The sequence below is a fragment of the Mucor velutinosus genome (assembly GCF_035048745.1).
Source record: "Mucor velutinosus strain NIH1002 chromosome Unknown tig00001544, whole genome shotgun sequence".
Taxonomy (NCBI): Eukaryota; Fungi; Mucoromycota; class Mucoromycetes; order Mucorales; family Mucoraceae; genus Mucor; species Mucor velutinosus.
This window is the reverse complement of record NW_027041908.1, coordinates 691,407-717,875: the sequence shown is the minus strand read 5'-3', so window position 1 is coordinate 717,875 and position 26,469 is coordinate 691,407. Positions and strand designations below refer to the sequence as shown.

The 26,469-nt window shown below is 40.3% G+C and overlaps 11 protein-coding genes across 11 annotated transcripts; 4 read left to right on the top strand and 7 right to left on the bottom strand.

The window, feature by feature from the left end:
- Positions 1-280: 280 nt before the first annotated feature.
- ATC70_005548 (uncharacterized protein) lies at positions 281-751 on the bottom strand (the record flags this gene model as incomplete). The annotated part of the gene is made up of 2 exons (XM_064824835.1): positions 281-598; positions 659-751. The coding sequence occupies 2 exons, from the start codon at positions 749-751 to the stop codon at positions 281-283; spliced, it is 411 nt and encodes a 136-aa protein (XP_064680212.1).
- A 4,314-nt stretch (positions 752-5,065) lies between these two features.
- On the bottom strand, positions 5,066-7,476 carry ATC70_005547 (uncharacterized protein; the record flags this gene model as incomplete). Its single annotated transcript, XM_064824834.1, has 9 exons — positions 5,066-5,158; positions 5,225-5,521; positions 5,576-6,259; positions 6,322-6,421; positions 6,475-6,619; positions 6,677-6,860; positions 6,924-7,056; positions 7,114-7,307; positions 7,363-7,476. The coding sequence occupies 9 exons, from the start codon at positions 7,474-7,476 to the stop codon at positions 5,066-5,068; spliced, it is 1,944 nt and encodes a 647-aa protein (XP_064680211.1).
- Positions 7,477-7,943: 467 nt separating this feature from the next.
- On the top strand, positions 7,944-10,369 carry ATC70_005546 (uncharacterized protein; the record flags this gene model as incomplete). The annotated part of the gene is made up of 3 exons (XM_064824833.1): positions 7,944-8,049; positions 8,103-8,713; positions 8,798-10,369. 3 exons carry the CDS (start codon positions 7,944-7,946, stop codon positions 10,367-10,369), a joined length of 2,289 nt encoding a protein of 762 aa, XP_064680210.1.
- Positions 10,370-10,489: 120 nt separating this feature from the next.
- On the bottom strand, positions 10,490-12,013 carry ATC70_005545 (uncharacterized protein; the record flags this gene model as incomplete). The annotated part of the gene is made up of 4 exons (XM_064824832.1): positions 10,490-11,210; positions 11,277-11,578; positions 11,637-11,839; positions 11,902-12,013. The coding sequence occupies 4 exons, from the start codon at positions 12,011-12,013 to the stop codon at positions 10,490-10,492; spliced, it is 1,338 nt and encodes a 445-aa protein (XP_064680209.1).
- Positions 12,014-12,535: 522 nt separating this feature from the next.
- On the top strand, positions 12,536-13,999 carry ATC70_005544 (Very-long-chain 3-oxoacyl-CoA reductase; the record flags this gene model as incomplete). Its single annotated transcript, XM_064824831.1, has 1 exon — positions 12,536-13,999. The coding sequence occupies one exon, from the start codon at positions 12,536-12,538 to the stop codon at positions 13,997-13,999; it is 1,464 nt and encodes a 487-aa protein (XP_064680208.1).
- A 203-nt stretch (positions 14,000-14,202) lies between these two features.
- Positions 14,203-15,171, bottom strand: ATC70_005543 (uncharacterized protein; the record flags this gene model as incomplete). The annotated part of the gene is made up of 3 exons (XM_064824830.1): positions 14,203-14,376; positions 14,442-14,906; positions 15,058-15,171. 3 exons carry the CDS (start codon positions 15,169-15,171, stop codon positions 14,203-14,205), a joined length of 753 nt encoding a protein of 250 aa, XP_064680207.1.
- Positions 15,172-17,121: 1,950 nt separating this feature from the next.
- Positions 17,122-17,535, bottom strand: ATC70_005542 (uncharacterized protein; the record flags this gene model as incomplete). The annotated part of the gene is made up of 1 exon (XM_064824829.1): positions 17,122-17,535. The coding sequence occupies one exon, from the start codon at positions 17,533-17,535 to the stop codon at positions 17,122-17,124; it is 414 nt and encodes a 137-aa protein (XP_064680206.1).
- Positions 17,536-17,697: 162 nt separating this feature from the next.
- Positions 17,698-17,989, bottom strand: ATC70_005541 (uncharacterized protein; the record flags this gene model as incomplete). The annotated part of the gene is made up of 2 exons (XM_064824828.1): positions 17,698-17,793; positions 17,864-17,989. The coding sequence occupies 2 exons, from the start codon at positions 17,987-17,989 to the stop codon at positions 17,698-17,700; spliced, it is 222 nt and encodes a 73-aa protein (XP_064680205.1).
- Positions 17,990-18,621: 632 nt separating this feature from the next.
- Positions 18,622-20,703, top strand: ATC70_005540 (uncharacterized protein; the record flags this gene model as incomplete). The annotated part of the gene is made up of 10 exons (XM_064824827.1): positions 18,622-18,694; positions 18,766-19,050; positions 19,107-19,123; positions 19,179-19,241; positions 19,314-19,431; positions 19,488-19,599; positions 19,657-19,738; positions 19,816-20,174; positions 20,229-20,284; positions 20,351-20,703. 10 exons carry the CDS (start codon positions 18,622-18,624, stop codon positions 20,701-20,703), a joined length of 1,518 nt encoding a protein of 505 aa, XP_064680204.1.
- A 694-nt stretch (positions 20,704-21,397) lies between these two features.
- On the top strand, positions 21,398-21,989 carry sec66 (Translocation protein S66; the record flags this gene model as incomplete). The annotated part of the gene is made up of 2 exons (XM_064824826.1): positions 21,398-21,803; positions 21,859-21,989. 2 exons carry the CDS (start codon positions 21,398-21,400, stop codon positions 21,987-21,989), a joined length of 537 nt encoding a protein of 178 aa, XP_064680203.1.
- A 132-nt stretch (positions 21,990-22,121) lies between these two features.
- Positions 22,122-23,426, bottom strand: ATC70_005538 (uncharacterized protein; the record flags this gene model as incomplete). The annotated part of the gene is made up of 3 exons (XM_064824825.1): positions 22,122-22,558; positions 22,616-22,980; positions 23,044-23,426. The coding sequence occupies 3 exons, from the start codon at positions 23,424-23,426 to the stop codon at positions 22,122-22,124; spliced, it is 1,185 nt and encodes a 394-aa protein (XP_064680202.1).
- Between the last annotated feature and the right edge of the window lie 3,043 nt (positions 23,427-26,469).

Here is a 26,469-nt window from a genome sequence, read left to right as displayed (position 1 = left end):
TAAGATCCTGTAGTCACTGGTGCTAATTAACTATATATACTATCTTCACACAACGAAGGCAACATTAAATATAAAATGTCGGTTGAAATAAGCTCCAGCATTGCTTGGGAGCACATGTGCCCCCCCCACAATAATCTTAATGACTAAAAAAACAGTAATACATCTGTATATGTCCATGGAAAACCGGATTTGCTTAACAAGCATTTTTATTTTGAGGGCTATTCATATCAATGCATCAAGTGATTTTCATTTTTAGGGTAGTGGTTTGTGAACAAGTAGACTAGTAGATCCACTCCAGTACAGAAGTGTCGTTATGCTTTCTTTTGATTACTTTGGCCATTTTGGCAAGAATGTCGTTGACCTGGTTTGCAGCTTGGTTTTTGGCTTTGGAGTTACCATGGTTTTGACCGACAAAATGTAAAATCACCTGCTCACGAGAAGTAGACGGTCTAAGCTTGCCATCCCAAAGCATTGTAGACAATCCGACCACAAAGCGACGCACTTCTTCTTCTGAGAGCTTGGCTTGGCTATCGTGCTTTTCTGACAAGGCATCTTCAGCACCTCGATCTCTTTTGTAAGCCACATTTAATGAGGAAGCCTATCAATTATACGAATTATTAGTAGATGCACATTATACAACACCAGGGTTTATACTTACAGATCGCGAGGCGTTTCTGATAGTACCTTTGACAACTGACAAAGGGTTTGTAGGCTTGAATGAAGCAGCTTTCAGGGCAGTGTTTCTAAACATATTGATTTATGAATCGATTTTTTGATGTTGCTTAAAAAAAAAGCAGAAAAAGCGACTTTGGTCTGTTATTTATATAAAAATGAATGTATCTATTCATGTGGGAGGGTCAAGCGGGAAATATCATGAAGAAAAACACATGTACCCTGTATCAAAGAGCTCACTTCATCAGTTCTAAAAGTATTTAAGAGCCCAATTGATCTCAAGTCAGGATAAAAACTAAATTATTTCAAACAGAACCGATGCTATCAGCGCTTGATGCATATCCTGTTGTCGTAATAGTTTAAAAGCCATCAAAACCTCACATCAGGAAAACATTAATTCATTCGTTTTGCGTTTCAAGCATGTCCATGCTAATGTAACATAGACATTCAATGATTTGTATGCACACTCGCCAATGCTGATATTGCAGCATGGATCTATAAGCTATTTTAGCTGAAATTCATCATTTTATGAGTTGGATGCACAACCATTGAGCTGAGTATATTTGAATGCACCTTGTTATTTCTGCCAATGCTCCAACTCGCATTTAGTCCAACTCGCATTTAGTCCAACAAACGCTGCAGTCTTAATTCTCCTATAGGTATATTATGTATGTTGGTGTGATTGTATGGGGGTACTATTACACGATTTAAAATTTTGCCGAGTCCACAGAGGCCAAAGGGGGGGGGGAGAGGGAGGGCGGATGTTGAGTACAATGGTCAGGCTGACATAAGAGAAGCAAGCAAAAAATATTTGGCGTTTTATGCAACGCCATTCCAAATGCTTGGTCAATGTAGATCTTGAGAGCTATTCAATCATTGAACATTTTGCTCATTACAGGATGCGACAATCCACAACTATAGGCTGAAGATGAGTAGACCAGTTCGAATTTGTTGTAATATGTCTGGAATACTATATTAAGCTTGAGGCATATGTATCATTCTGTGAAGAACTCAAGTCGTTCACAGCCCCGCATTGTATTTTGTAGATGAAGTTGGGGTTATCAATATGTTTCAATTCAAATGACAATCAGTTTGCAGACTTAAGCCTTTATTTCAACATTTGATTCTTGCCATTGAGCGGACATCTTCTAATTAGGGTAGATCCGAAAGTGGAGCTAAGTCTCTTTATAAAGAAGTGGGATATTCGCTGTTTGGTTAAATGTTTGATACAACATAGAAACAAAATATCAAATTATCTAATATATATACTGTAAAACATTCAAAAAAAAGCAGACAAACAAATCATATCCTTTCAAAATTTAAAGAATTGTGTGCCGTACAAGGTGAATGAAGCCGGCATTGGGGAGAGGGTTTGGAGGAGATGCTAAGCCCATCCACCAAAACATAACGCATCTAATTCAACATTTGGTAACATTGACCTATGAGGCAGTTTTACCGTAGCGAAACAAAGGTGCAAGGCCATAGTATTCAAGCAGCAAATTCGGGTTTTTTTCATTTCCATTATTAATAAGCTTACCAGCAACATAGTGCATCAAAATTCGCAAGAATCAGCTTTACCAAAATCAACATGTCTCCTATTCGAATTAAAAATTGCTCAAGCTACATAACTGCCTTTCCAGTAAATTGCTGCTACCAAAGATATGATTTATGCCGTGGAAATAGACTCTATAAAGCAATGCACAACCAATTTTGACAGCTTTCAATCCTTCATATCTTGACATGTAGACTTTTATGAGCCACCAGAATAACGCCAAACAACTGTACTCGAGTAGCAGTAACTTCCTGGCACATTTGCTCAACTTTTTGGGGACCCAAAAAACAGGGCCAAAATTCGACCAAAAAGCATGAGGTACCCCCTCATAGTTTTCATCGAAAATCAAACGATCGCATTTCTCACCTTGAAAATGAAGACTTTTACTATGATATGTATTGGATCAAAATGTGTCTCTCGATCCAAAGCAACCTCTGAAACCACTTTTATGAGGTTTCCATATGCAAAATATGGCTATTTTCGCTAAAAACCTCATTTCAAATTTTATTGAATTGCTCAATAATTTCAGTCAAAACATTTATGACAGTTAGTATCATTAGAAGCGCCTCGAAAAGTAGTTCAAGAAAGTATTAGGAAGCGTAGGGTGATCATCACAGTTTATATAGTCGGATACCATAGAATAGATTAAAGAAGTCGAAAAAAGACGAAATCTGTCCAATCTCGAACAGAAAAGATAAACTGAGCTTGAATCAGTTTTGGCGGCGGCTTGCTGCTGGCTGATCTAAATGCCTTTCTGGTGATGACAATGCTGATTGCGATGCTGATTAAACTGGGATCATGGAATTGAAAAGGCAATTGATTAGCTCAAATACGTTATTTGGGGAGCTTTGCCTCATGAAGGTGCCTCTTGCAATGACAACGTCTCAAAAAATTCGCTGTAGACCTTACACAAGTCCTGTATTTACTTATGACCAGCTTTATGTCGCCATCTTAGTAAGAGCATCAGCAACAGCGAATGATATGACAATTATATTATCAGAAAATGGCAATTTTGATGTACAAATGCTGCATAAAACTTGAATTTTCTTTCATATTGTCTCAATAATAGGCTTCGTTTGATACCAGTGTAAGCAAAAAAAAAAAAAAAAAAAAATGCTGAGGGAGACACCTCCTGGTGACTCTAATATAACCTTTCTTTTACTAACTAATAATCGATTGTATAAAATCTACTTGATATACCAAAATTCTATTATATCTGATTTGGAATGTCTTTGGCGAGAGTCGGCAGGGCGACGCCGACATTGAGCGTAGCGAGATAGATCGGTTAGTGTTGAAGTACTGCAAATCATGACAAGGAAGTTGCGATTACATATATTTTAGTGGTAAGCCAGGCTGACTGGCGTTTTCAGATATTAAAATGCTCAACAAAAGAAAGAGAAAAAAAAGTATTAAGACTAAGCGATTGTGCTTTCTATTCCATTGTCCCCATTTAATCAGCATCGCAATCATCATTGTCATCATCAGAAAGGTATTTGGGCCAGCCAGCAGCAGCGCCACCCGCTGCCAAAATTAATTCAAGCTCAGTATATTTTTTCTGTTCAAAATTGGACAGATTTTATCTTTATTCGACTTCTTTAATCTATTCTGTAAGATTGGATTATATAAGTTGGGATGATCAGCCTGTACTTCCTAATACACTCTTGGAGTACCTTTCAAGGCGCTTCCCATGGTGCCAAGAAAAATAGATGTTTTGATTGAACCTGCTGAGCATTTTTAGAAAATATGAAATGAGGCTTTTGGCCAAAATGTCAAAATTTTGCATATGAAGACCTGATAAAAGAAGTTTTAGAGATTTCTCTGGGTCTAAAGAAACATTTCGATTCATTATATCATAGTAAAAGTCTTGATTTTCAAGGTGAAAAATGAGATCGTTTAAATTTTGATGAAAACCATGAGGGGTAACCTCATGCTTTTTGGTCGATTTTAGTCGATAATTTTTTGGTCCCTAAAAAGCTGAGCAAAAGTGCCAGGAAGTTACTACTACTCGAGCACAATTGTTTGGCATCATTCTGGTGGCTCATAAAGGTCTACATGTCAAGATATAAGGCTTGAAAACTGTCGTATTTGATTACGTTTCATACATTTGCTTGCCAATAGGCGCGTTTTGTTATTACATTTGGGCGTAACGACACTGTACTCATTAATCTAAATTCAGAGAGCATGCTGTTACATTCAAATATTCAGTTAAACATACTACATTGAGTGGCACTGTTGTACCACTGCTTCACAGCACAATGATGTAGTGTATTAGCGAGGTGGTAGCGACTAAAAGGTGCGCTAAACACTTGGACACATTAGATAGTCTGCATCTAATATAAATTATAAGCTTTGTGTATGGAACATTCTCAGACTAGTTTTAGAATTAATTCTTGGATAAAAGAACATGTTCCTGAGCGTATTCGCTCTCTTGGATCAAGAAATAGATGCCGTTATTGGTGCATTAGAGTAACACTCGACTGAATTTTCGCTATATTGTTGTTAGTTAACGTATACATATTGATCCTACTACAATATTCTTATGAATACTGCAAAGAGCACAGGGTACATCCATTGCTAGCTCAACTTTAGGAGTGCACCTGGCAAAATCAAAGTAATATCATGTAATAAACATATTGCTCAAACTATTTTGTTATTCTTTAAATTTTACATATAAAGATGAGTAGGAAGTGAGTACGCCTTGAACTCCTTTATCATTTATTGCATCTCGTAACAAGAGCTTATTCTTCTCATCAAGATGAAATTACATTCAAGCAACGTAAAAATGTACTATATTAGCTGCAGTAATTTGATTTTATTGTGCCATTTATATATATATATAACTTATTTGCCTCCACTAGGATTCTCTTGATTTGCAATCATCTCAGAGATATTCTTTTGCAACAGACTCCAATCATCAGGCTTGGGGGTTGCCACCTTTAGTACAGAAACAATGTCAGTCGTTCATCAGCATGATCAAATAGAATGACTACAGCAACTTACCTCGCCAATATCATAAACATAGACATGACCATCACTGGAACCGATGGCCGTCTTTTTACCCTCCTTATCCCAAGCCAATTTGTTCAATGCTTTACCAGAGCCTACTTGAGTGCTGACAAAGGGCTCTTCGGTGTCTGCATTCAAGTTCCACAAATCAAACTGGCCTGTGCCATCTACGGTACCAAACAAAGCAGGATGTGTAGGCGACCACTTGACATCGTAGACGTAGTCATCAGCATGTTCAAACGAGTACAAGGGAGGAATAGCAGATGCTTGTGTCGAAGTTTTAGAGATGGACTAGTATGGGTAGTGAGCATAAAGCATCAATCGAATGATTAATTGCAATACTACCTTGGCGCGCCACAATTTCACTGTCCAATCCACAGAAGACGTCAGATATAAATCAGAAAAGTCGACAGGGCCATGCAAAGGATGGAAATTCAAGCCTGTGACCATGCCATGATGACCACGATACGTATCGTATTGATTGATACCCGCTTTACTACCTGCACGATCATATCTATTTGCTTGATACACATTACCCTCTTCAGTACCAGCCCAATAAGCCGTCGTTTCATTATCAGGGAAGCCCATGCACGTAACCGATACTTCATGCGTCTTATTATGAGCAGGATGAAGCAACTCTAAATAGTCTTGAGGTTGCGCCAGCATATCCAATTGCCATGAACAAACAAAGCCATCTGTACTTGCAGAAATCAAGTTGTGTGCATTCTGGGTGCCTACCATTTCAATGCTGTAGACGGGGTGTGTATGACCACCAGCAGAAAGAGGCGTCTTTAATACGGGCAACGACTTGGCTCGTGTATCCCATAGTACAATTTGACCAGAATAGGTACCGCCGATAATGTAGTTTGGATGAAACTTACTAAACATGACACTGAGCACATCAGACTGGGAATGAAAAACAAATTCAGGGCGATCCAGCAAATGTTCGTTCCAGACAAGAGCAACACCATCTGGCTCGTTGGGTGCAAGTGGGTTCTTGTTATAAGAGGAGACGACCAACTCTGGGTACTGCGAGGGTGGGATTTATTCAGTATGCTAGCTCAGCCTGTTACTACGCAATAGCAACTTACTTTAAGAGACCAATTAACATCAGTGACAGATCTGTTCTTGCACCATTTCTCATCCCAAAATTCGCAAACAAATTTAACATGTTTGCCAGAATTTTCATCGCTAGGAAAAGAGAGGGTCAGCATCAATAAGGATATACGCACGTTCTCTCTTACTTTTCGACATCAATGCCAAGGGTATAATCTTTCATGAAATCGTATTTTTCATTCAGGGCTCTTTCTACTAGTTTTGTAGACACATCGACAAATTCAGCAAATTCCTGGGACTTTTGAATGATTTTTGACTCCTCCTCAGTGAGTTCTGCGACAAGAATGATGAATAACACTGACGATCAAATGCATGTCATTTGCTAGGTACCTCGAATATCCTCTTGCTTCTCTTGCTCGGCTCTCTTGATCTCCTCTTCCAACTGTGCCATCTTGATCTTTTCTCTTGCTTCAAATTCCTCCATAATTTGCTTTCTGATCTCTTCTTCTGATATCTCGGGCGCTTCCATGGATCCATCTGTCGTTTGAATTTCTTTGCTGTACACCACTTGTTCCTACAGAAAGAAGATTCTGCCTTAGAAGAGCGCCGCTTTCTATATTACTACTCGAGTACTTACCAGTGGTGGAATGTCAGCAATAAATGCTTGTGATTCCGTCAATTCTGCCACATAGTGAGGCGTGCTGCCCTGAGGAGGCGAAGAAGAATTCGGTTGAGAGGACATGGAGAGCATAGAAAGACGAGCTTCGGCTCTGCAATGTAACATTAACATCCTTTCACGCACATGTTTTATTTTTTCAGGCACTTACTGACTGATGGGTGTTCCAGGCACAGAATAATTAGCAGAAGCAGGACGTGAGTTGGAGAAATCTGAGCCAGCATCTGAGCGATCACTGCCTGCTGCTGCTGATGCATTTGGTGTGGAGGGACGCTCGCCCAATACAAGGGCTACGAGATCATCAATAGCTTTTCTATCTCTGCCAGTAGTCGAAGTTGTGGTTGTCTAGTCGTCTTTGAGATGAATACAAGCACAGTACGGTACACACAGAAACACTTACAGAGGAAGACTGTGTAGATTGACTTTCCAAAAGAGCTCTTCTCTCCTCTCGAGCACGACGAAGTTCAGCCAACTTTTGTCTCTTTTTCTCCAACTCTTCTTTTCTACGATCCATGATAATGAATGATGTGTTGGAAAAAAAAAAGGGGTTGTGTGTTGCAAAAAATGAAAAAAAGAGAAAGAGTTGTGTCTCAATATAAGCTGACCATTAAATCATATTAAATTAAGGGTGTGTTTAATAGACACAACATTAGGTGATGGATATGGATATGCTCCCAATGTGACGTTTCAGCTTGATGTGCAAGAGGTACGGAAGCATAGATAGTACAGTAAGGATGCACTTGCTTAAAGGTGGTTCCGGCGGAATGGAATGATGAACAGGGCTGCTTTCACTCGCTTGATTTGAGCTGCCTCTAGTCCAGGACAGACACTTGCACGCCATTCTCAGAGAAGCACACGCCCAACGCACGTCGCGCTTGAATTTGCATAATCCACGCTGAAGACTGCGAATACTGGGACGTATTTTATAATTATGAAATCTATCAATCAATCATTGCTTTCTTTCCACTCATTCAATTTCTCATGTGGTTTCTCAGTCGCATTATAGGCAACGCAAGAACCGACGCCAAGATATGTGCTCGATTTAAACCGAACGATACCTATGAAGTGAAACCAAAAGGCAGCCAAGGTGAGCTTATGATGCAGCAGTGTCCATCCCATTGACTCACCTCGAAAGCATAGACAGGAACAGTACAGTCAAATTTCGAGTGTCAAGGTTCTCAGAGGCAGATGTCATCGGTTCCAGATCAAAACCTGATGTAATTCTTTATAGAAACGGCATCAGTGTAGTGGTAGACGGCCAAGTTGTCACTGAAGACGAAAAGTACTTACATGATCAGCAAATCCTTCATATTGGCAAAGGAAATAGTGCATACAAAATCAGCTGGGAGCCAGTCAGCATTTACCACGACAAGAGTCAGAATCCAGATGTACATGCGAAGCTGATTAAGCAAGGCGCACGCTTGGGTTTCTATGTGATCAACAGCATCAAGAGCAATTACGACAAGCCCACACATTACTGCATCTCGATCAACCCGGAATTATACCAACTCTCCACATTTGCCTGCCGTGCATTAGCATCCAACAATGTTTACTTTATTCGGCCTGAGTGGGTAGAAGCATTGAGTGAAGCAGATAATAAGCAGCTTGATATCAAGGCTTTCAACGAAAAGATACAACCCATCACGGTAGACAAATTTGAGGGATTTGAACAAACAGCCATCTTTGGACCAGATGAAAGGCGCAAAAGGCTGTTTAAGAGAATGGAATTTTGGTTTTTTGATCAACAGCAGGTAAATCTGAAGGAACAGCTGGTGTGAAAGAGAGAGAGAGAGAGAGAGAGAGAGAGAGATCATAGACTTATGTGTTTTGCACAGTTTAATCACTTTGCAAACCTTATCAAACCAGTGGGTGGAAAGGTAGAATTAAAGACGTGTGAGCAAGTGCTTGAGTTAGACATTGAGGGAAATCCACTGTTTGTCGCACCGCCCGATTCAGACATGCTGCCAAACTGGCCTGCTGTTCATGAAAAGTATTGCAAAGAGATGGACGTCATCCGTGTCTTATTTGACAAGGAAATCATGTATGCCATCTTGTTTTGCTCTACCAACGTGATGTGTAATCCTGCTTCAGCACCCTTGGAGCATATGCACCCTGATAGCGCCGTGTATGCCTCCTTTGAAAGTGCATCCTTGCATCCCACCTCAGTCAAGCTGGAATCGCTGGATCCAACAATGCCAGTGACCTATCCGCAAGATGACATGAACTACAATCATCACTATGAAGAGCGAGATGACGGTGACTTCATCCAAGTCAAGCCAGAGCCTATGGAATCCACCCAGCACAACAGTGTTAGATTAGAACAAGCAGAGCAAGAGAATGATGAACAACAACAACAGCAGCGGGAGGAGCATGTGCGTCCTAGAAGAGTAATCAAAGAGGAAGTGCATGAGGAGGATCAAGAGATGCAGGAAGCTCATAATGAATCACCGCAGCAGCAGCAGCAGCAGCAGCAAGATGATCTTCCAGATACTGTACCTGTGTCAATGTCACCAATATATCACAGCTCTCCAGCATTTACAAGAGAATCACCTATTTCAGCAGGAGCGCCACCTTCACTACCACCAGCAGATGAAGTACAAGAAGAGGCTGCGTATGCCAACTCGCCGCCACCCATGTCGTCGCCAAGCATCAGTCAGCAGATAGAACCCATCAACTCTATTCCAGCATCTATAGATCTAGGATTGGACGTCGACGCTCTTCTGGATAGTGCTTTTGACAATTTACAATCGCAAAAGAAGAAGGACAAGGAAAAGAGATTGCAGGAAGAGCAAGCAGCAAACAAAAGGAGACAAGAAGAGGAAAGAGCAACACAGGAGAACAGATGCAAGGAAGAAGAGCGACAAAAGCTGTTGCAAGAGCAGATTGTGAAAGAAAGAGCCGAGTACGAGGCACGGTTACAAGAGCGAACTGATTACAATGCGGGTCGTGGTGGCCATTTGTATCGGGATGCTATGATAGAGGAGTATGATGAGGACGATACACACGATCCAGAAGAGGAGGAGGAGGAGCCACTTCAGGCACAAGACGAGCACAATGACCAAGAAGCGCATGAAGAAGAGCAGTATCTTTCTGCACCTACAGAAAGCCATCTAGAAGAAGCACCTCTGGGATATCACAATGACCCTACCGTGATTGGCGTGGTGGAACCAAATCCAGATCAAGGCCAGTTCTCCAGAATCATCTACAGAAATCTAGAGGTGAATCCTCGTCCACCACCACCGGCGAACGGCATTGTGAATTACAAAAAGTTTAAAAAGGTCAAGCAATTTGAAAATTACAGTAGTTTTGAGCAAAGCCAAGTATCCACTGCTCCAGGAGCAGCAACATCATCATCACTAATCAACAACAGACGTCGAGCAAGAGGTAAAACTGATATGAGACTATGATAAATGGGCAACTTTTTAATGATTCTTTTATTTTTTAGACGTCTTTCATGATACGGATCCAGGCACGCTGGTACCTGAAGACCCTGATATCGTCATTCGAGTAAATAGACCTCGACGTCGTTAATCAGCAGCGTTCTTTCTCGCCATCCTTCTCTTTCTTCTAAATTTACATTTCTTGCACATACATGTACCATCTTCTCTATCTGTTTCTGAGTCTGTAGAACTGACCATAATAAACTTTCTCTTCTTTTTGGCTGATACCAACACGCTTTGGTTGTTTTCAAAACTGCTATTACTGCCGCTACTACTGCTACTACTGCTGGAAGTACTACTGCTACCACTGCTGCTGCTGCTGGGTGGTATTTGAGGTATATATTGCGTTGCTTCTAAGGATTTTGCAACATGAGCGTATTTTTCAGGTTCATATTCGCCCAATTTTTGAATCTCTCTATACAGCTTTTGGCCAAGCTTGGGTCTACTATGTCGTGTGGACAGATACACATACTCGGCATTGGTCGATGAGCAAAAGTTTTGTGTGACAGCAGCTGTCAAATCCAGATTCATCACCACATGTGGCCATCCGCCAGGCACAAAGATTGTCTCCCCTGGTTTTTGCAGTACTTCAACCATGCCCCATTTCTCTCCCAATGTCTGTCCATCTGCAAGCCGTCTCTTGAATCGAGGATACACTTGATCAAACCAAGATACGCCTTCATGGTCGTAAGGTTTCATGGGTGGATCGTAGAGTTCTTTAGGAGTGTTGGGTGGAAATAAGCACCATCGTTTGTGTCCTTTCACTAGCGAATTCCATGCGGATGTGCCAAGAGGATCTTTGTGAATACTGATGGTACATCGTTAGTGTCACTTGTATAATTGATCTGTTTTTTTTTCTTCTTCTTCTTCTTACCCTGTACCACTTCGAGCCCCTCCAATAACCAGCCATCGATAAGGAGGTCGTCTTCCACCTGTCAATTTGAACAAATCTTCTTCAAAGTACTTTGGCACTTGATAATCGTCTAGTAAAGAGTTCTTCTTTTTAGATCTTGATGCCTTGTAGAATCCGCTATCAAATATATAAAGAGGCGAGTCGTCCTTGAGTCCATCATGACTAGAGTAGTGCAAGAAATGCTTCATTTTCATGTAGACATTCTTATTGTCATCGTCATCTCCTACTTTAAATAGATGGGATCCATAGTGCTTCAACAAGTACTACATAGTACATGGCATCAGTTACAGGCAGAGTATGCTATTCTGTTAAATAACATACCTCTTCTGTCCAATGTTTGTTGGCTTTCCAGTGATCTGTGACATGGGTAATCATCACAGGTATGTTTTTTGTTTCATACTGCTTGACGAATTCTGACTTGGATGTGTTTCGATAATCGATTCGTTTGAGTGTATCGACGAAAGAGTCAATCCAGTAGTCGTTTTCATGGAATTTCCACTTTTGCCAATTGAACAAGTCGAGTTCTGTAGTCAATGGATTAGTGTCAGCTATGAAGGATGCAATTATACATATGCATTAGGCATACCTGATCGGCATTTGTGCTTGATACGATTGATCTTGGCATCATAGCGAGCATGTTTAGATTGCTTGTACTTTTTCTGCTCGGATTTCTGCGCTGATACTGATTTAGACACCATGATCAACAGGTGTAAAAGAGAGAGAGAGAGAGGGGAGAGTCGTCAAAAGTCTCGGGAAAACTCTTTCATATTACTTGACTGGCTTTTTCTCGCATATTCTGAATGAATTGACTGTAGTGCAATTAAATGTCTGCATAAGGTCCAATCTGATTATTTATTGTAGCGAGTATATGTTATTCTAATTCGATGACATGTTCAAGATCTTGTATGTTTGGAAGCGGTTCCATCCTTTAGACAGCTGCTCTACATGCATCCTGGCCGAGAACAGGATCTAGCCGATAATTTATCCTTCATCTGCCCCCATGTACACGCAGTACAAGACACACGGCTGAGCAGTTTGTAAGCTTATCACCAAATAGTACCACATTATATAGACACAGATATGAGTAATTCCACCATTGATGCCCACAATTTAGCAATTCTAGCCTTCAAATTCCGCATCTTGAACAACATTTGATATATAAAGCCTCCACTACTCACTTTTCTCCAGCATTTTTTCTCTTCTCTTTTCTATATTTAAACATGTCTGCGTCCATCACAGTCAGAAATCAAGATCAAACTACAGCGCGTTTAGTCGTCGAAGAGGGCAAACTGGTTATTCAAGCTTTAGATAATAAGAGCGATGTCAAAACGATTGATTTGGAGTTCATTTACGGCATTGATTACCATGAGGATAAGATAGATATCCATACAGCAATGATCCAAGACACTGCAACCGAGAAAATCGAAGCAAATGCAAATCAAACCTTGACCAATATTCGTCCAAAGGATGTAAAGTGGATTTTACAGACACTGCATTATCAAACGGACGCTGCACCAACAACAATGGAAGCATCTTCTTCCTTATCCGAATTTGTAACACAACTCAAAGCGCAGGCCACTCCTCATCACTTGACATTTCCTGATACAGAGGTCATCGTCGTGTTAAATCCAACCTCTGGTGCTCAACTGGCAGAGTCTCAATGGACTAGCATTGTCAAACCAATGCTCATCACTGCAGGATTTGCTGAATCAAACCTGAGCAAGATCGCAACAGAACGAGACGGCAAAACTCGAGCTTTGGCTGAAGCACTGGGCCAGCGTATCTTGTCTACCACAGCCTCAGGCAAACCTACACCGATTATCATCAGTATGGGTGGTGATGGTACTTTGCATGAAGTTGTGAACGGACTATCAGATGCTGCTGCTGATGCAAGTGACTCTCAGGGGCATTTCCGTTTAGGTGTGATTCCTGCTGGATCTGGAAACGCATTTGCGCTAGGCCTCAACATTGAAAGTGTCCAACAGGCTACACTCAAGATCATCAAAGGGTTGGAGGAAAAGCCCTTTTATTTCATGGATGTCAAGTTTGGCCACAGTGAACACGACAAACAATGGCAAGATCATGTGGTATATGATGAGACTAGAAAGCCCGTTCGTCTGCTGGTTGTTCTGAGCTGGGGATTCCATGCGCAAATTGTGTCCAAGTCAAGATATCTTCGCTACTTTATGGGTAACAAGCGTTTCTCTTTGGTGGCCATGTTTCTGTTGACATTTCTACAGCAATATGAAGGCGAACTTGTGCTGAGGGGTTCCAGGACCTACAATAAGGACGATGGAGAATTTGATGGACCACCGCACACCATGTTTTTGGAAAAAGACGATAAATTTACCTACTTTATCGTCAGTAAACAGCACTCGCTGGAGAAGGGCTTCAAGATTGCCCCGTTTGCATCGAGTCTCTCGGATGATATGGACGTGGTCATTTTGCGAGAAGCGGATAAAGACAGCTTGACAAAAGCAAGCATCGCTGCTTTCCAAGGTGGCGAGCATGTCAAGTTGCAAGGTGTGGAATACTTCAAGGCAAAAGAGCTTCTTTTGCGAGTCCAAGACAAGGCCGAGCTCTGTCTGGACGGTGAAATCCATGATGTGCCATCCAAAGGCATTGTTCACATGAAAGTAGAAAAATCTTCTACTGAAAAACTAGCTTTTACCATCTTTGTCTGATCTGTATCTGTAACACCCCTTTAACATCCCCAATACCAATTTGAATAAACCCTATGTATTCCTGCAGCCATGACATTCGCGCTTGATTCAATTTTTTGATAACTTTATGAGTATGTTTTCTTGAATAGTATCACATTGGATTATTTCAACTCTTTTTTTTTTTGCCATTTTTTTTTTTAATTCTATAACATATAAAAAATCCTTTACAAATCATCGCGAACTCTGAAGCCAGGGCCATAGGGTTCAGCATTCAATGTAGTATAAACACCAGGAGCATATTCACAAGTATGACGTCCGCTTTGAGGTCCAGGTGTGATGGGCTTATCAGCCTTTAAGTTTTCCAAAAGCTTCTCAGTTGTCTCTGGTGTCAAATCCTCCTACAGGATGAAATCATCTTAGATGCTGTGCATATTTACCGATCTCTGCAGAAAAAAAAACTTACGTAGTAATCATCGTTGATGGCCATGACAGGAGCATTGACACAAGCACCAGCACACTCAACTTCGACCAAAGTAAATTTACCATCCTTGGTGGTCTCACCAACTTGAATACCGAGGTTATCCTTGACAGCGTTCAGGATCTTTGTTGAGCCACAACCACCCAATTGACAAGGAGTTGTTGTACAGACTTGGAGGAAATATTTACCAACAGGTTGACGGTTATACATGGTATAGAAGGTGGCGACTTCGTAAACACGCATGGGAGGAACTTCTAATAAGCGAGCAACTTCGTTCATGACAGAGATGGAGGTGAATCCAAGTTGTCTTTGGCCAAGATCCAAAAGAGGCATGATGGCAGCCTTCTTGTATTGCTCAGGATATTTCTTTAAAATTTCGCTAATGCGCTTTTTGTTATCCTCAGTGAATTCAAAAGGAACGTTGGCATTGTTCTCAGGTGTATCACGGTGCTGTTACATGTGTATGTAGGTGAGGTTGTATTATAGAGTGGTGATGGTAATGTATATAATGAGGTGAGGTGATGTGTTGATATTGGATGGAAATAGCATAAAAACGAGTTAGATTTAAGGGCCTCAATCACTAGACATTATAACATCTTACCACAAAGAGAGCATCTGAGAGAGAGGCAGGTGAAGAGAAGATGGTACGCTTGGCAAAGGCATTTCGTGCAAGTGGCTTGGCAGCTTGACGAACAAGAGAACGCATAGAGTTCATTGTATGTTATTAAAAAGAGAAGGGGGGTGAAGGTTTTTGGGAATTAATGGATAACAAGAGAGAACAAAAACAAGAATAAACAAATTTTTATCACTTTACCCCTTCACACACTCGCCCACCACCCCACACTCACTGTTTTGTTATTCAAACCCAAACTGAAATGTACACCTTACAATTCGTGACGTCAAACAATGGTTGAACCCTTGAAAGCTTGGACATCCTGACCAGATATCACTCAAATGCAATATGCCATGTCTATAGAGATGGCTCAAATCAATGGAATCGATCAAGCAACACTCACAGAGTGCATCTGTTGGAATCTCAAATAGACTGAAATGCGGGCCAGTTTCTATTTCATCAGTGGGATATTGAGACGAGAGAAATGTGGTCTAATCGCACTACATTGTGCCTGTATTTGTTGTTACATACACGGCAGTTTATTGGATTGTCTTGTGTGATGTCCATTTTACTATACTGAGTTGCTAGAGCAAGACGCTAAACCAGCGCAGAGCACAATGATAGCTTATTTGACCGACACTTGACAGATCCTGCTAACTTGACCAATTAATTCGGCATTACCTTGTGGGGACCGCTTACAAAGGGTTTGTAGCTGCCGATCTAGCTACTCTACAACGCTCCGCGTCTGTATCAATGAAGACAATTCGCATTTGGACAGGCAGCATACCAGCATTGGCTCTTGTTCCTCAAAAGTATGCGAAACACAGCGAAATTCGAAAGCATTTGAGACATGATTTCTCGTGCTAGAAGCCGTTTTAGACTGCCAGAATAGCACCAAACATTTTCTCTTGACTATCACTTACTTCCTGATACCTTTGCTCGACTTTTTGGGGACCAAAAAAACATGGTCAAAATTCGACCAAAAAGCATGAGGTACCCCTCATGGTTTTCATCGAAAAACAAACGATCGCGTTTTTGACCACCAAAATGAAGACTTTTACTATGACATGTATTTAGTCAAACTATTTCTGCCAACTCAGAGTAGCCGCTAAAACCACTTTTATAAGATTTTTATACGCAAATTTTTGACAATGTTGCCAAAAACCTCATTTCGCATTTTGTAAATTTACTCAATAATTTTATTCAAAATATCTTTATTACTTAGCACCATTCGATGCGCCTCGAAAAGTACCCTAAGAAAGCTTAAAGAAGTGCGAAATGGTTTGCACTTTCTACATAGTCCAATCTTCCAAAACAGATTTATTGAGTCGAAAAGAAGCAAACTTTGACCAATGCGGAGCAGACGTGTAGCGGAGCTTAAATTGATTTTGGAGGCTGGCTCTGGTGATCAATGCTATTAGAGGCTCATAAGCAGCGCATTGCGATTAGAATAGTACAATAGCTTAGCTTGGCTGTTGTAATTTGCTTTTGATTGTCTTTATATCCGATACATTCGCTTGATTGTCGTAAACTACTCATCCAAATGTGAAATGCAACGCTGTCACCTTGTTCAGAAATGCACTTTGAGTGTAAACCCTAGTTCATAGGCACCTGAAGTTAGAACAGACTACCATCAAGACTCATTTTCCCTTTTGATACGCAGAAGATATTAAATGTCGGATCAACAAAATAGCAAAATGCTTAATAATCCAAATGTTCTTCGTGCGACGAAATTAATATTGAGTATTAACTTTTGTAATGCGATATGCCTCGACTGATCGATGCGAACCAGCTTCTATTTTTAACGCAGCTTACCGGATTGAAGGATAGTATCTGCATAAGGTTCAATGTAAGATCTCGTGGTGTAATGTAATGCCAAGCTAAAAACGGCATGTGCACAATGACAGGATTACGTTTATTGCTACATTTATCCATAATCTCTCGATCTGGTCAAAGAATCTAGTAGATGATATTTTGAAAAGCCCATGCCGAGCATGAAATATGGGGAACCATTTTGCTTTGTCACGACAATTGCAATTTCAATACGCTGATTTATTGAGTTAAACGAGAATTCTTTTGCTTCAATTGATGGGCGGCTTGGTTGGCTTTAGCATGAAGCTTGTAATGAAGCTTTGCTCCAAATTCGTACATTCCCCAACAAAATACACCAGAACCAGCAAAGAAAGCAACACGCATGGGCAAAGAAAATTCAGCCAAGAAAGGATATGCCCAGAATCCGTTGACCTGATAACAATACCAAGACCAGCAAAAGTAAAAGGCAGCAAATCCATAAATGACTCCCACGTGTGTATTGGACCGCTTAAAATCAACCTCAAATGCCAAAAAATCGATCCATAAAAACACAGCAGGGAATAAATGAAGCGTGCAATCTAGTAAAAGTGGGATGCCTGGCATATCCTTGGGGATCAACAGATGTGGGTCAATCAAGATCATGGACCAATACATGACGCTAATGAGGCCTTCCAACTAGATTGAAATTAGTAAATGGCACAGATTTTAAATCAAGATGAACTTACTGGAGTGGCGATATTGGTGACAATTTCATAAATAACTGTATGGATCAGAGTTAGTCTATACCTGAAACAAGCCTGTCAATATCTTGCAGTACTACAACTCACGAGGTGAAAAACTGGGTATAAAATGTCGAATGATTTTTAGGCCAAAAGCGATAGTAGCAGTGGACAAGCCAAGAATAGTTAAATACTGCTCACAACACGTTTATTTCGTCAATTTGGGCTTGTGTGTCCATTCGTGATTAGCACAATTTTCGTACCTGATATTGACCACCAAATCCAAGGGCATATGGGTTTTCAAAAGCAGCTGAATTCATGTTTCGAAGAGCATAGACATTGGAGCAAAGACCAATGGTACTGAACACCAAACTTAGAGTATGAGGCATTGTTATTGTTAAAAAGGGGAGTGATGTAAACAGGAAGAAAAAGAAGGAGTCAGACGTAATTGTATCGTTAGTGTATATACTACTCCCCCCCGGCCCTATATTTCTTCCATATACATTTACCTACAAACAATGTCAATGTTCTCCATTCAAAGCTTCCGTGACTTATTAAATCAAAGAGGAGCTTGATGCGCTTGACAAACCAAAACCCTCTTCCTTCTCTTGTTGATACTTTTATATTTACATTATATCATATGGCTCTACCAAATCTTTGGAAGATTTATTCGTCATTTCGCACACCCGAGGAAGAAAGACAGTTTTCTCGATCAGCCTTCTTCAAATTCAGCGGCTACATTCTTTCTTGCATTGCGATGACTGTATTTGCTTCACGTTACAGCAATAAACACAAGCTCATCTGTTGAATCCATTCGCTTTTTCTCCAAGAGCCCAAAGGCAGTTAACCTCTGTTGGACAAGAAAATGAGATATCACATTCATCGCTGCTACTCCGCTTAAATCAGAAAAACTAATTTGATTTCAATGCTATTAATATAAATATCGAATCCTGATTTCCATGTCAACTCTTCCTTCTTCCATTTATATATACATACACTCATTTAAAACTAATAAAAAAAAATGGCTGCTCAATACACTTCAGTTGAATTGATTCCCTCCATTGTATCTGCTCTTCGCAAAGAATTCAATACGGGTAACATTTTGACATTGTGCTGACATGTTAATCTTTCCTCATCATCCATTAATCACCTTCAAATGTCCCAGGTCTGACCAAAGATTTAAAGTTTCGTAAGCAGCAATTGAACAATTTGCAACGTTTCTGTGAAGAAAACAAAAAGGCGATCTGTGAAGCTCTTTGGAAAGATTTGAGAAAGCATGAGATGGAGTGCGATGTTGGTGAAATCTCTCCCATCGTGGATGAATGTAAATTTATGGTCAAGAACTTGGACACCTTCAGTAAGCCTACACACACATCCAAGCGTTATCTTATGAATGCTGCCGACAAGACGTTCATCAGAAAGGAAGCCAAGGGCGTTGTCCTTGTTATGGGTAAGTTGCATTGATGATGCGCTGTTTGGCCAGCAGACGTTAACCTTTTCCTGTAGGTGCCTGGAACTATCCTGTATGTAGATTTGATTGTATGCGTCAGTGGACGGTTTACTAACAAGGATTCATAGGTCAATTTGCTCTTGATGCCTGTTGTTGGTGCAATTGCTGCAGGTAACTGCGTTGTCATCAAGGTGAGCATCTAGAAGAAAAAAAAATCACTGTACAACATTGTACTAAATCTTATATTCATTGCCGTTTAATAGCCCTCTGAAGTATCTCAACACACTGGTGAATTGATGGCCTCTCTCTTGCCAAAGTATTTGGATCCTCGCGCATACACTGTTGTATCAGGCGCTGTTCCTGAGACTACCGCTTTATTAGGTTAGTTGGAGAAAACCCAGATTTGCGGGCTCCTTTTAACAGCGATTCAATAATAGAAAACCGATTTGACCACATCTTCTACACTGGTAATGGCCAAGTTGGTAAGATTGTCATGACTGCTGCTGCAAAGCATTTGACTCCTGTTACACTCGAATTGGGTGGTAAATCGTAGGTTGAATATGGTACTTGTCCTACGCAGCATATACTAACACATAATCTGAATAGACCTGCTTTTGTCACTGAAGATGCTGATGTGAATATTACTGCTCATCGTCTCTTGTGGGGCAAATACTTTAACAATGGCCAAGTAAGTTTGTAACATTCAAGCGCATATTAGATGTGTATAATTGGAATGTGCCACAAAACTAAATCATCTCGATATAGACTTGTGTTGCGCCTGATTATGTTTTGTGCGCAAAGAGTAAAGTTGATTCGTTGCTAGAGGCATGCCGCAAGACCATCATTGAATACTATGGTGAGAACCCTCAAAAGTCTGCCTCTTATGGTCGTATTGTCAGTACTCGTCAGTTCGACCGTCTCAAGGGCTTGCTCGATGGATGTGATCCCTCTCAAATTGTCATTGGCGGTGAGACAGACCGTGATGATCTTTACATTGCTCCTACTATCGTTAGTCCTGTGGACCCCAATACTCACATTTTGATGGAACAAGAAATCTTTGGTCCTATTCTTCCCATCATCCCTGTCGAGAACATGGAAGAGGCTATTGCTATTGTCAATGCTAGGTATGTGTAGATGTGTACTGCAAATGCATGTATCAATACTGACTTTGATGACAGAGATCAACCTTTGGCACTATATGTTTTTGCTGGCGCCAAGTACAATTACAACAAGAGTAAGTCTTTTCCTGCAGTGTGTGTGTATAAACGAATTTGCATGACTAATCTGATATCGTCTCTAGTTCTCGACCATACCTCTTCTGGCGGTGTCCTCGTTAACGATGTCTTGATGCATCTGCAAGAGCTTTCATTACCTTTTGGTGGTGTCGGTCCATCTGGCAGTGGCAACTATCACGGTGAAAAGTCATTTGAAACCTTCAGTCATCAACGTTCAACCATGGTCAAGGATTTGATGTCTGAGCCTATCTCTGCCGTCAGATACCCTCCCTACAATGAGGATAAGGGCAAGGTCCTTAACGTTTTGGTTTACGGTTTCCCTCCTCAAGTCGGCGCCAAGATCACCACATTCACTGGCTTCTGCAGTGCTTTCTGGAACTTTCTTTTCAAGAAGCCCGAGCACTATAGCAAGTTATAATCCCAATTGACACAATTGGCTACTGCACTCTTTCACTAGCCTAAAATGCACTCTTTACCTACTTATTTATGCTTATTACCATCAATACTTAACCCATATTACATACTAATTCAATAAAAAGAGATTATATCGTTTTAAAATTTCGAGGTAGTCGATAATTAGTAGATCAAAGTTGATTTTTCAACATGAAACAGAATCTGGTGCTATTCCAAGCGGGAAGAGAGCAGCTTGGCTAGTGCCCTTATTTATAAGGTTAGTGGCAGTTGTTGCATAAACTAGGAAACGCTTGAATAGTTTCTATTGATGCGCTACACGTTTCACCGAAAAAAAAGAAGACTGGTGCCTAGTGATTGCTATTTGTAATAGTATACTAAACAGTATTAAGGTATCGATGAGCGCCCACAATCAATGCAACCAAATGATGACTCCTTGATGCCCCTTTCCCCGCCCCCTTAAAATGATGCGCCATGCGTCCAATTTTATACTGATTTCGGTTTTCAAGCAGAAGAATGATGCCACACATGAGCCCAGGCGGAATCTTGCACGCTCTTATCATGTAACCAACATCTGCCAAACTCAGGAGAACCCGTTTTATTCGATGCAACGCATAAATAAATAGCTTAATCTTGTTTGCTAGTGCACTTTTTTTTTTCTTCTCTCCTTCCCTTCCTTGTTTCTAACAAACAAACACAACATGTCTATCATGGGCTTCAGAGATGATAATGGTACTTTGGAAGATGACTATGATCTCTTCATGAATGAAAAGATGGATGTACAGCGTAGGGCATTAGCTAACCGACTTGCCAATGATGAGGGGTTACTGTGGACGGACCAAGATGTTGATTTACTACTGGATGAATTAGAAATTGAAGTTGGGGAAGGCACGAATCAATTTTTGTATCAAGATGAGCGCATCGTCTATTGCCATCACTTATCACAGACCATTCCCTTTAGTCAACACAAAACCCCAAATCAAGTCCATGATAAAATCATATGGTTATGGACAACTTGGGAAGCGATAAGCCGAGCTACGGGAAAATCTTGGTGGTTTATTTCTGAGCGAGACAAAGCTCAGCTGTCGCTCATGTCTGACGATAAAGGTATGGATATCAGGGTTCTGTAATAAAAGGAATTAAAGTTTTGTCTATTTACTAGATCAATTACTCAAGGCTAAATTCAAATATTTTGATAAATGCGACCGCATATTTGCATATATAAAAAAAGATGAAGGCGAGGACGATGATAACAGCACAATATTGGATAATTCAAATAGCATTTACTATTAAAAATCATGCGCTTTTATACAGTCTGTATAGCTATTACGTGAGAAAAACATTAAACAGAGAAAAACTAGAAAATGCATGCAAGGATTGAAAAATGTTGGGGGGGGGGGTTTGTGAGGTTGTATGTGTGCGTGTTTACGATAATCCAATGCTAAGGGTATTAACATCCTCGTATTTTGGAGGCTGAAATTGAAGAGAATCGCGATGATTGTTATGGCTATCAGTCATGATAGGAGAACCAAGCATGACAGAAGGGACGGGACTAGGGGGCAAAGGTGTATTCACTGCCGTGTCAAACATGTTGGGCGACACGGGAGCTGGTGAAGGGCTATTTGATGTATCATACATGGACATGGTCACATCAGGGGTTGCTTGCAGAGGATGTTGGAGTGACATGCTGTTGCTGTCCCAATTGTGTTGGTCATTTACGAATTGCATAGGATTATAGGCGTCATTATGATAAATCTGGTGGTCTACGGCGGGGGATGTGACGAATACAGTTAAAGGGCTGGCAGTATTTGAGTGATTATTTGAATGAACAGTTGGCGACTCAAAATGATGCTTATTATCATCTGTCATTTTGGCGGTTAATCATTGAGCATGTAAACATTACATAAACAAAAACTTACTTTGCATTTGAAGGATATCATTTTGACTTAATCCTTGTCTTTCAGCCAGCTGATTGATGATTTGTTGTTGTTGAAATTGTATCTTTTTGGTTTCTTCAAATCCTTGCAGTAGATTCGAAAAGTTGTCTTGTAAAATGTAAAATTGTTGAAGTAAATCTGCTTGCGACATTTGAAGCATCGCAAATGAAGCATGAATATCGCCCGTTTCACGTCTCAAAAGTTCAGAATCCATGGCTTTACGCTTGATCTCCTTTAAAATGTCTGAGCGACCGTGTTGAAATTTAGGATGAGAAAACTCCCAAATCTCATTCTCGTTGCTTCCTCTTTGTCCTCTTGGCGACTTATTGATTTTGTGGAAGCCATACCTACAATGCACAGTTAGGCTCAACACAACAGATGCGCATCCACTACGATCCCACCCAACTTACATGTTTAAGAGACGCACAAAGCTAGAAAAGTTGCTATGCTTGAAATATTCAGGTAGTACTTCTTGAGCAAATTGAGTAGCGTTGCAAACAAAGAATGATGTTCCATTCGGGTTCCAGGATATTAAATTTTGATGGCGGCCATCTTCCACCATCGTATACAGTTTGCTAATGAATGTGCTGACACCCTTCTTTGAAGGTCTACGTTGAATGGCTGCAGATTGATTTTCATTGAACGATAAGAAATCAGACGATGGCTCATATGGCGATGACATGGAGGCACCTGAGCGAACTGAGGACATGCTGGCACGCTTGTTGCGGTTGAATGTATTAAAAGAGTCGTTTGGATCTGCAGAGTCAGGAATGGAAATGTGTAAAGAATTCATAGTATAAAATTTTGATGAAAACGTTCAAACAAGTTGACTAAATCGTATCATTCATGTGTGTTTATATAGCCAATTTTGGCTTTTAAAAATACATTTTATGAAACATTTTTTTTTTTTCAATCAAGGAAGCATTGCTACTGGCAATGTTTCTCCGTGTGCAAAACAGAGAGTGATGTTGGTACAACCACAACAATGGTGGTCAGATCAAGCACTACCAAAAGGGTAAACCTGTCAATTGCATGTGTCATTGACATCATATTAGCCTTATCAGAGACAAGATCATTGCATCTTATAAGCTTTGCTTTCCTTTATCAGCCTATGCAGTGCTCGATCACTCATCCCCAATACTGAATACTGCCCAAAGCTCTGCCTTCAATTCCTTCAAAATAGAAACCATCTCCGAAAGATGAAACCATACTATGAAAGAGGGAAGAAGCTTAGAATAAAGCTTTGTCATGTAGCTAAAAATGAGTACAATAGAGAGTACATGTACGAGTAGATTTGACAGATTAGATGTACGAGAAAACGTATATGAAGTGCTTTGTGCGGTGCTGGAGACGCCGTTATCAAATGGGATGATTACGATTTGTGGGTGGGAAATCATGCTAAATTCGGGGAGCTTAGCTCATTTGGACAGAGTGGATATCATTGGTGAGCATCTACATTGCCTGATTGTACGACAGATAAATCTGACAGATTGGGCTATGAGTATATTGATACTCTTTCCGTGGTGGCTACAACTTTTCTCGTCAATGGAAGGCTTCAATCACTAATGATAATCATCAATTGCAATTGGCCGTAGCGTGAATCAAGAAGCATGTTAAAAGGGTCCTAATTTTGTCTCACTTTGGTTGGGTTAAAATGACATGATATATAATACATTTCGAGAAAAGGCACCAGACGCTAAACTCTTTTGTTGCTGAGATGATTCTGAACAACTCGGAACCTCACAGTACGAGTCAAATTAAGCATTACAGACCAAGTACCATGTATGCCACTGCATCATAGGATACGGTCTATTTCATGCAATCATCCTATTTTATACGTCAATTACTGCTGAGCAATATTGCCTATATTTAGTCGGCATGGCCATCATGTCTGCCTCCACTTCAGAACAGTTTTGCTTGGCTTTGTACTGAACTACATTGAAAAAATGTTTAATATGATTTAAGCAATAAATAAAGGTTAAAATTGGACCCTTACACTACGCATCAAATCCAATCATATCAAGCCTGTAGATAGCTTACGAGTATATACATACAAATGGTTGGGATACAGTGATTTGATCAGACAAATACCAAATGACAATGCTTTTGCACGGTCAATTTACTTGCTGTAATCATCAACTCCTACTACTGAATGATGAGATAATTAAGCAAATCAAGATGACTGGATATGTCTTTCTTCCCCTATATTCCAAAGTCGAATATAGTTTTACAAAAGTATAGATTGTCCCGGTGTCTCACTTATACTCAAATGATATCTGCATTAGTAAATCATTCCAGCCGGGAAGACACCCGCTCTTTTTGAAGCATGCGCAACATAAGGCCATTTGGATGATTCTGTTGATCGATAATTTTACTGCACAAACATAGCATGTTTCATCTAGCCAATCTGACCATACCATCCTAAGATTTTGAACTGTGGGATCATGTCTCTACTCTCCGAAGCTCAGGTTTTTTGTGGTGAAACCCATTACTTGTTGCTCATATGCCCTCTCTCAGTATGGTTCCTGAATGTTCCATTGCTGATTAATTGTCATGATCGTTGGCCATAACAGCATGATACAGGTGAGATGTCTTACGGTAATTGCTACTGATGAATACAAATTCGCATGTCAGTAATGTGCAGTAGGCCGATGCTTAATCATAATATAATAAATGTTCAGTCCCTAAACACCTTTACAACCTTAATATGGAAACTGAGTTGCCAGACATTTGTCAGGCATGGCTCATATATGATCAGAGATCTTATATTAATTCAGTATCAATCAACAAACAAGTTTCTTCCAACATTTTAGCTATTAATTTTGCAATATTAGTCAAAGGTCTGCGGCAGCGCAAGCCACCTGAACATAGGTTGGTTTCCTCCAAAGCGAAACGTAGGTCAGGAAACTAATTGAAGAGTCGAAATGCTCATCGTAACGTAATAAGTTTATGGTCCCTACTAGACACTTTCAAAGCCTCAAAAAGGAAAAAAGTTGAGCTAACAAATAGCGTGGCTAATGGTAGTGATATGTAATTTGCCACCTACTTTCCATATGCTTCAAAAGCATCTATTACTGTATTGCCTTCATAGTAGAGAGGGCGTTGAGTTTGACAGCCGGCCCCACCAGCCGCCAAAATTAATTTAAATTCAGACTTATTGTCTGTTCTAGATTGGCTAAAATCTGATGATTTTCGACTCGATAGAACTATTTCGCGAGATTTGACTATATAAAATGTGATGTTCTTCCCCTGCTTCTTTAAACTTTCTTGGAGTGCTTTTCAAAGCGCATCCAATGGTACCAAGTAAGGTAAATGTTTTTAATAAAATTATTGAGTAATTTACGAAAATATGAAAAGAGGTTTCTGGCCAAAAAGTTGAAATTTTACATATCAAAGTCCCACAAAGATAATTTCAGCGGCTACGTTGGATCTATAGAAACATTTTGATTCAATACATACTATAGTAAAAGTCTTCATTATCAAGGTGAAAAACGCGATCGTTTAATTTTCGATGGAAACCATGAGGGGTAACCTTATGCTTTTTGGTCGATTTTTGACCATGTTTTTTTTGGTCCCCAAAAAGTTGAGCAAAAGTGTCAGCAAGTAACTGCCAGGTGAGATCAATTGATTGGTGTTATTCTGGTGGTCTAAAACGGCTTCTTACCCGAGAAATCACGGCTCAAATGCGCCCATATTTTGCTGTATTGAGCACACTTTTGATTAGAAAGGGCGGGATACAGTACGCTGCTTGCTGGTATATAAAGTATTTACATGTATTCGGATGTGCAACATCGCATAAGAGTCAGACCCACAGATAATATGAAGGGTTTTCATGT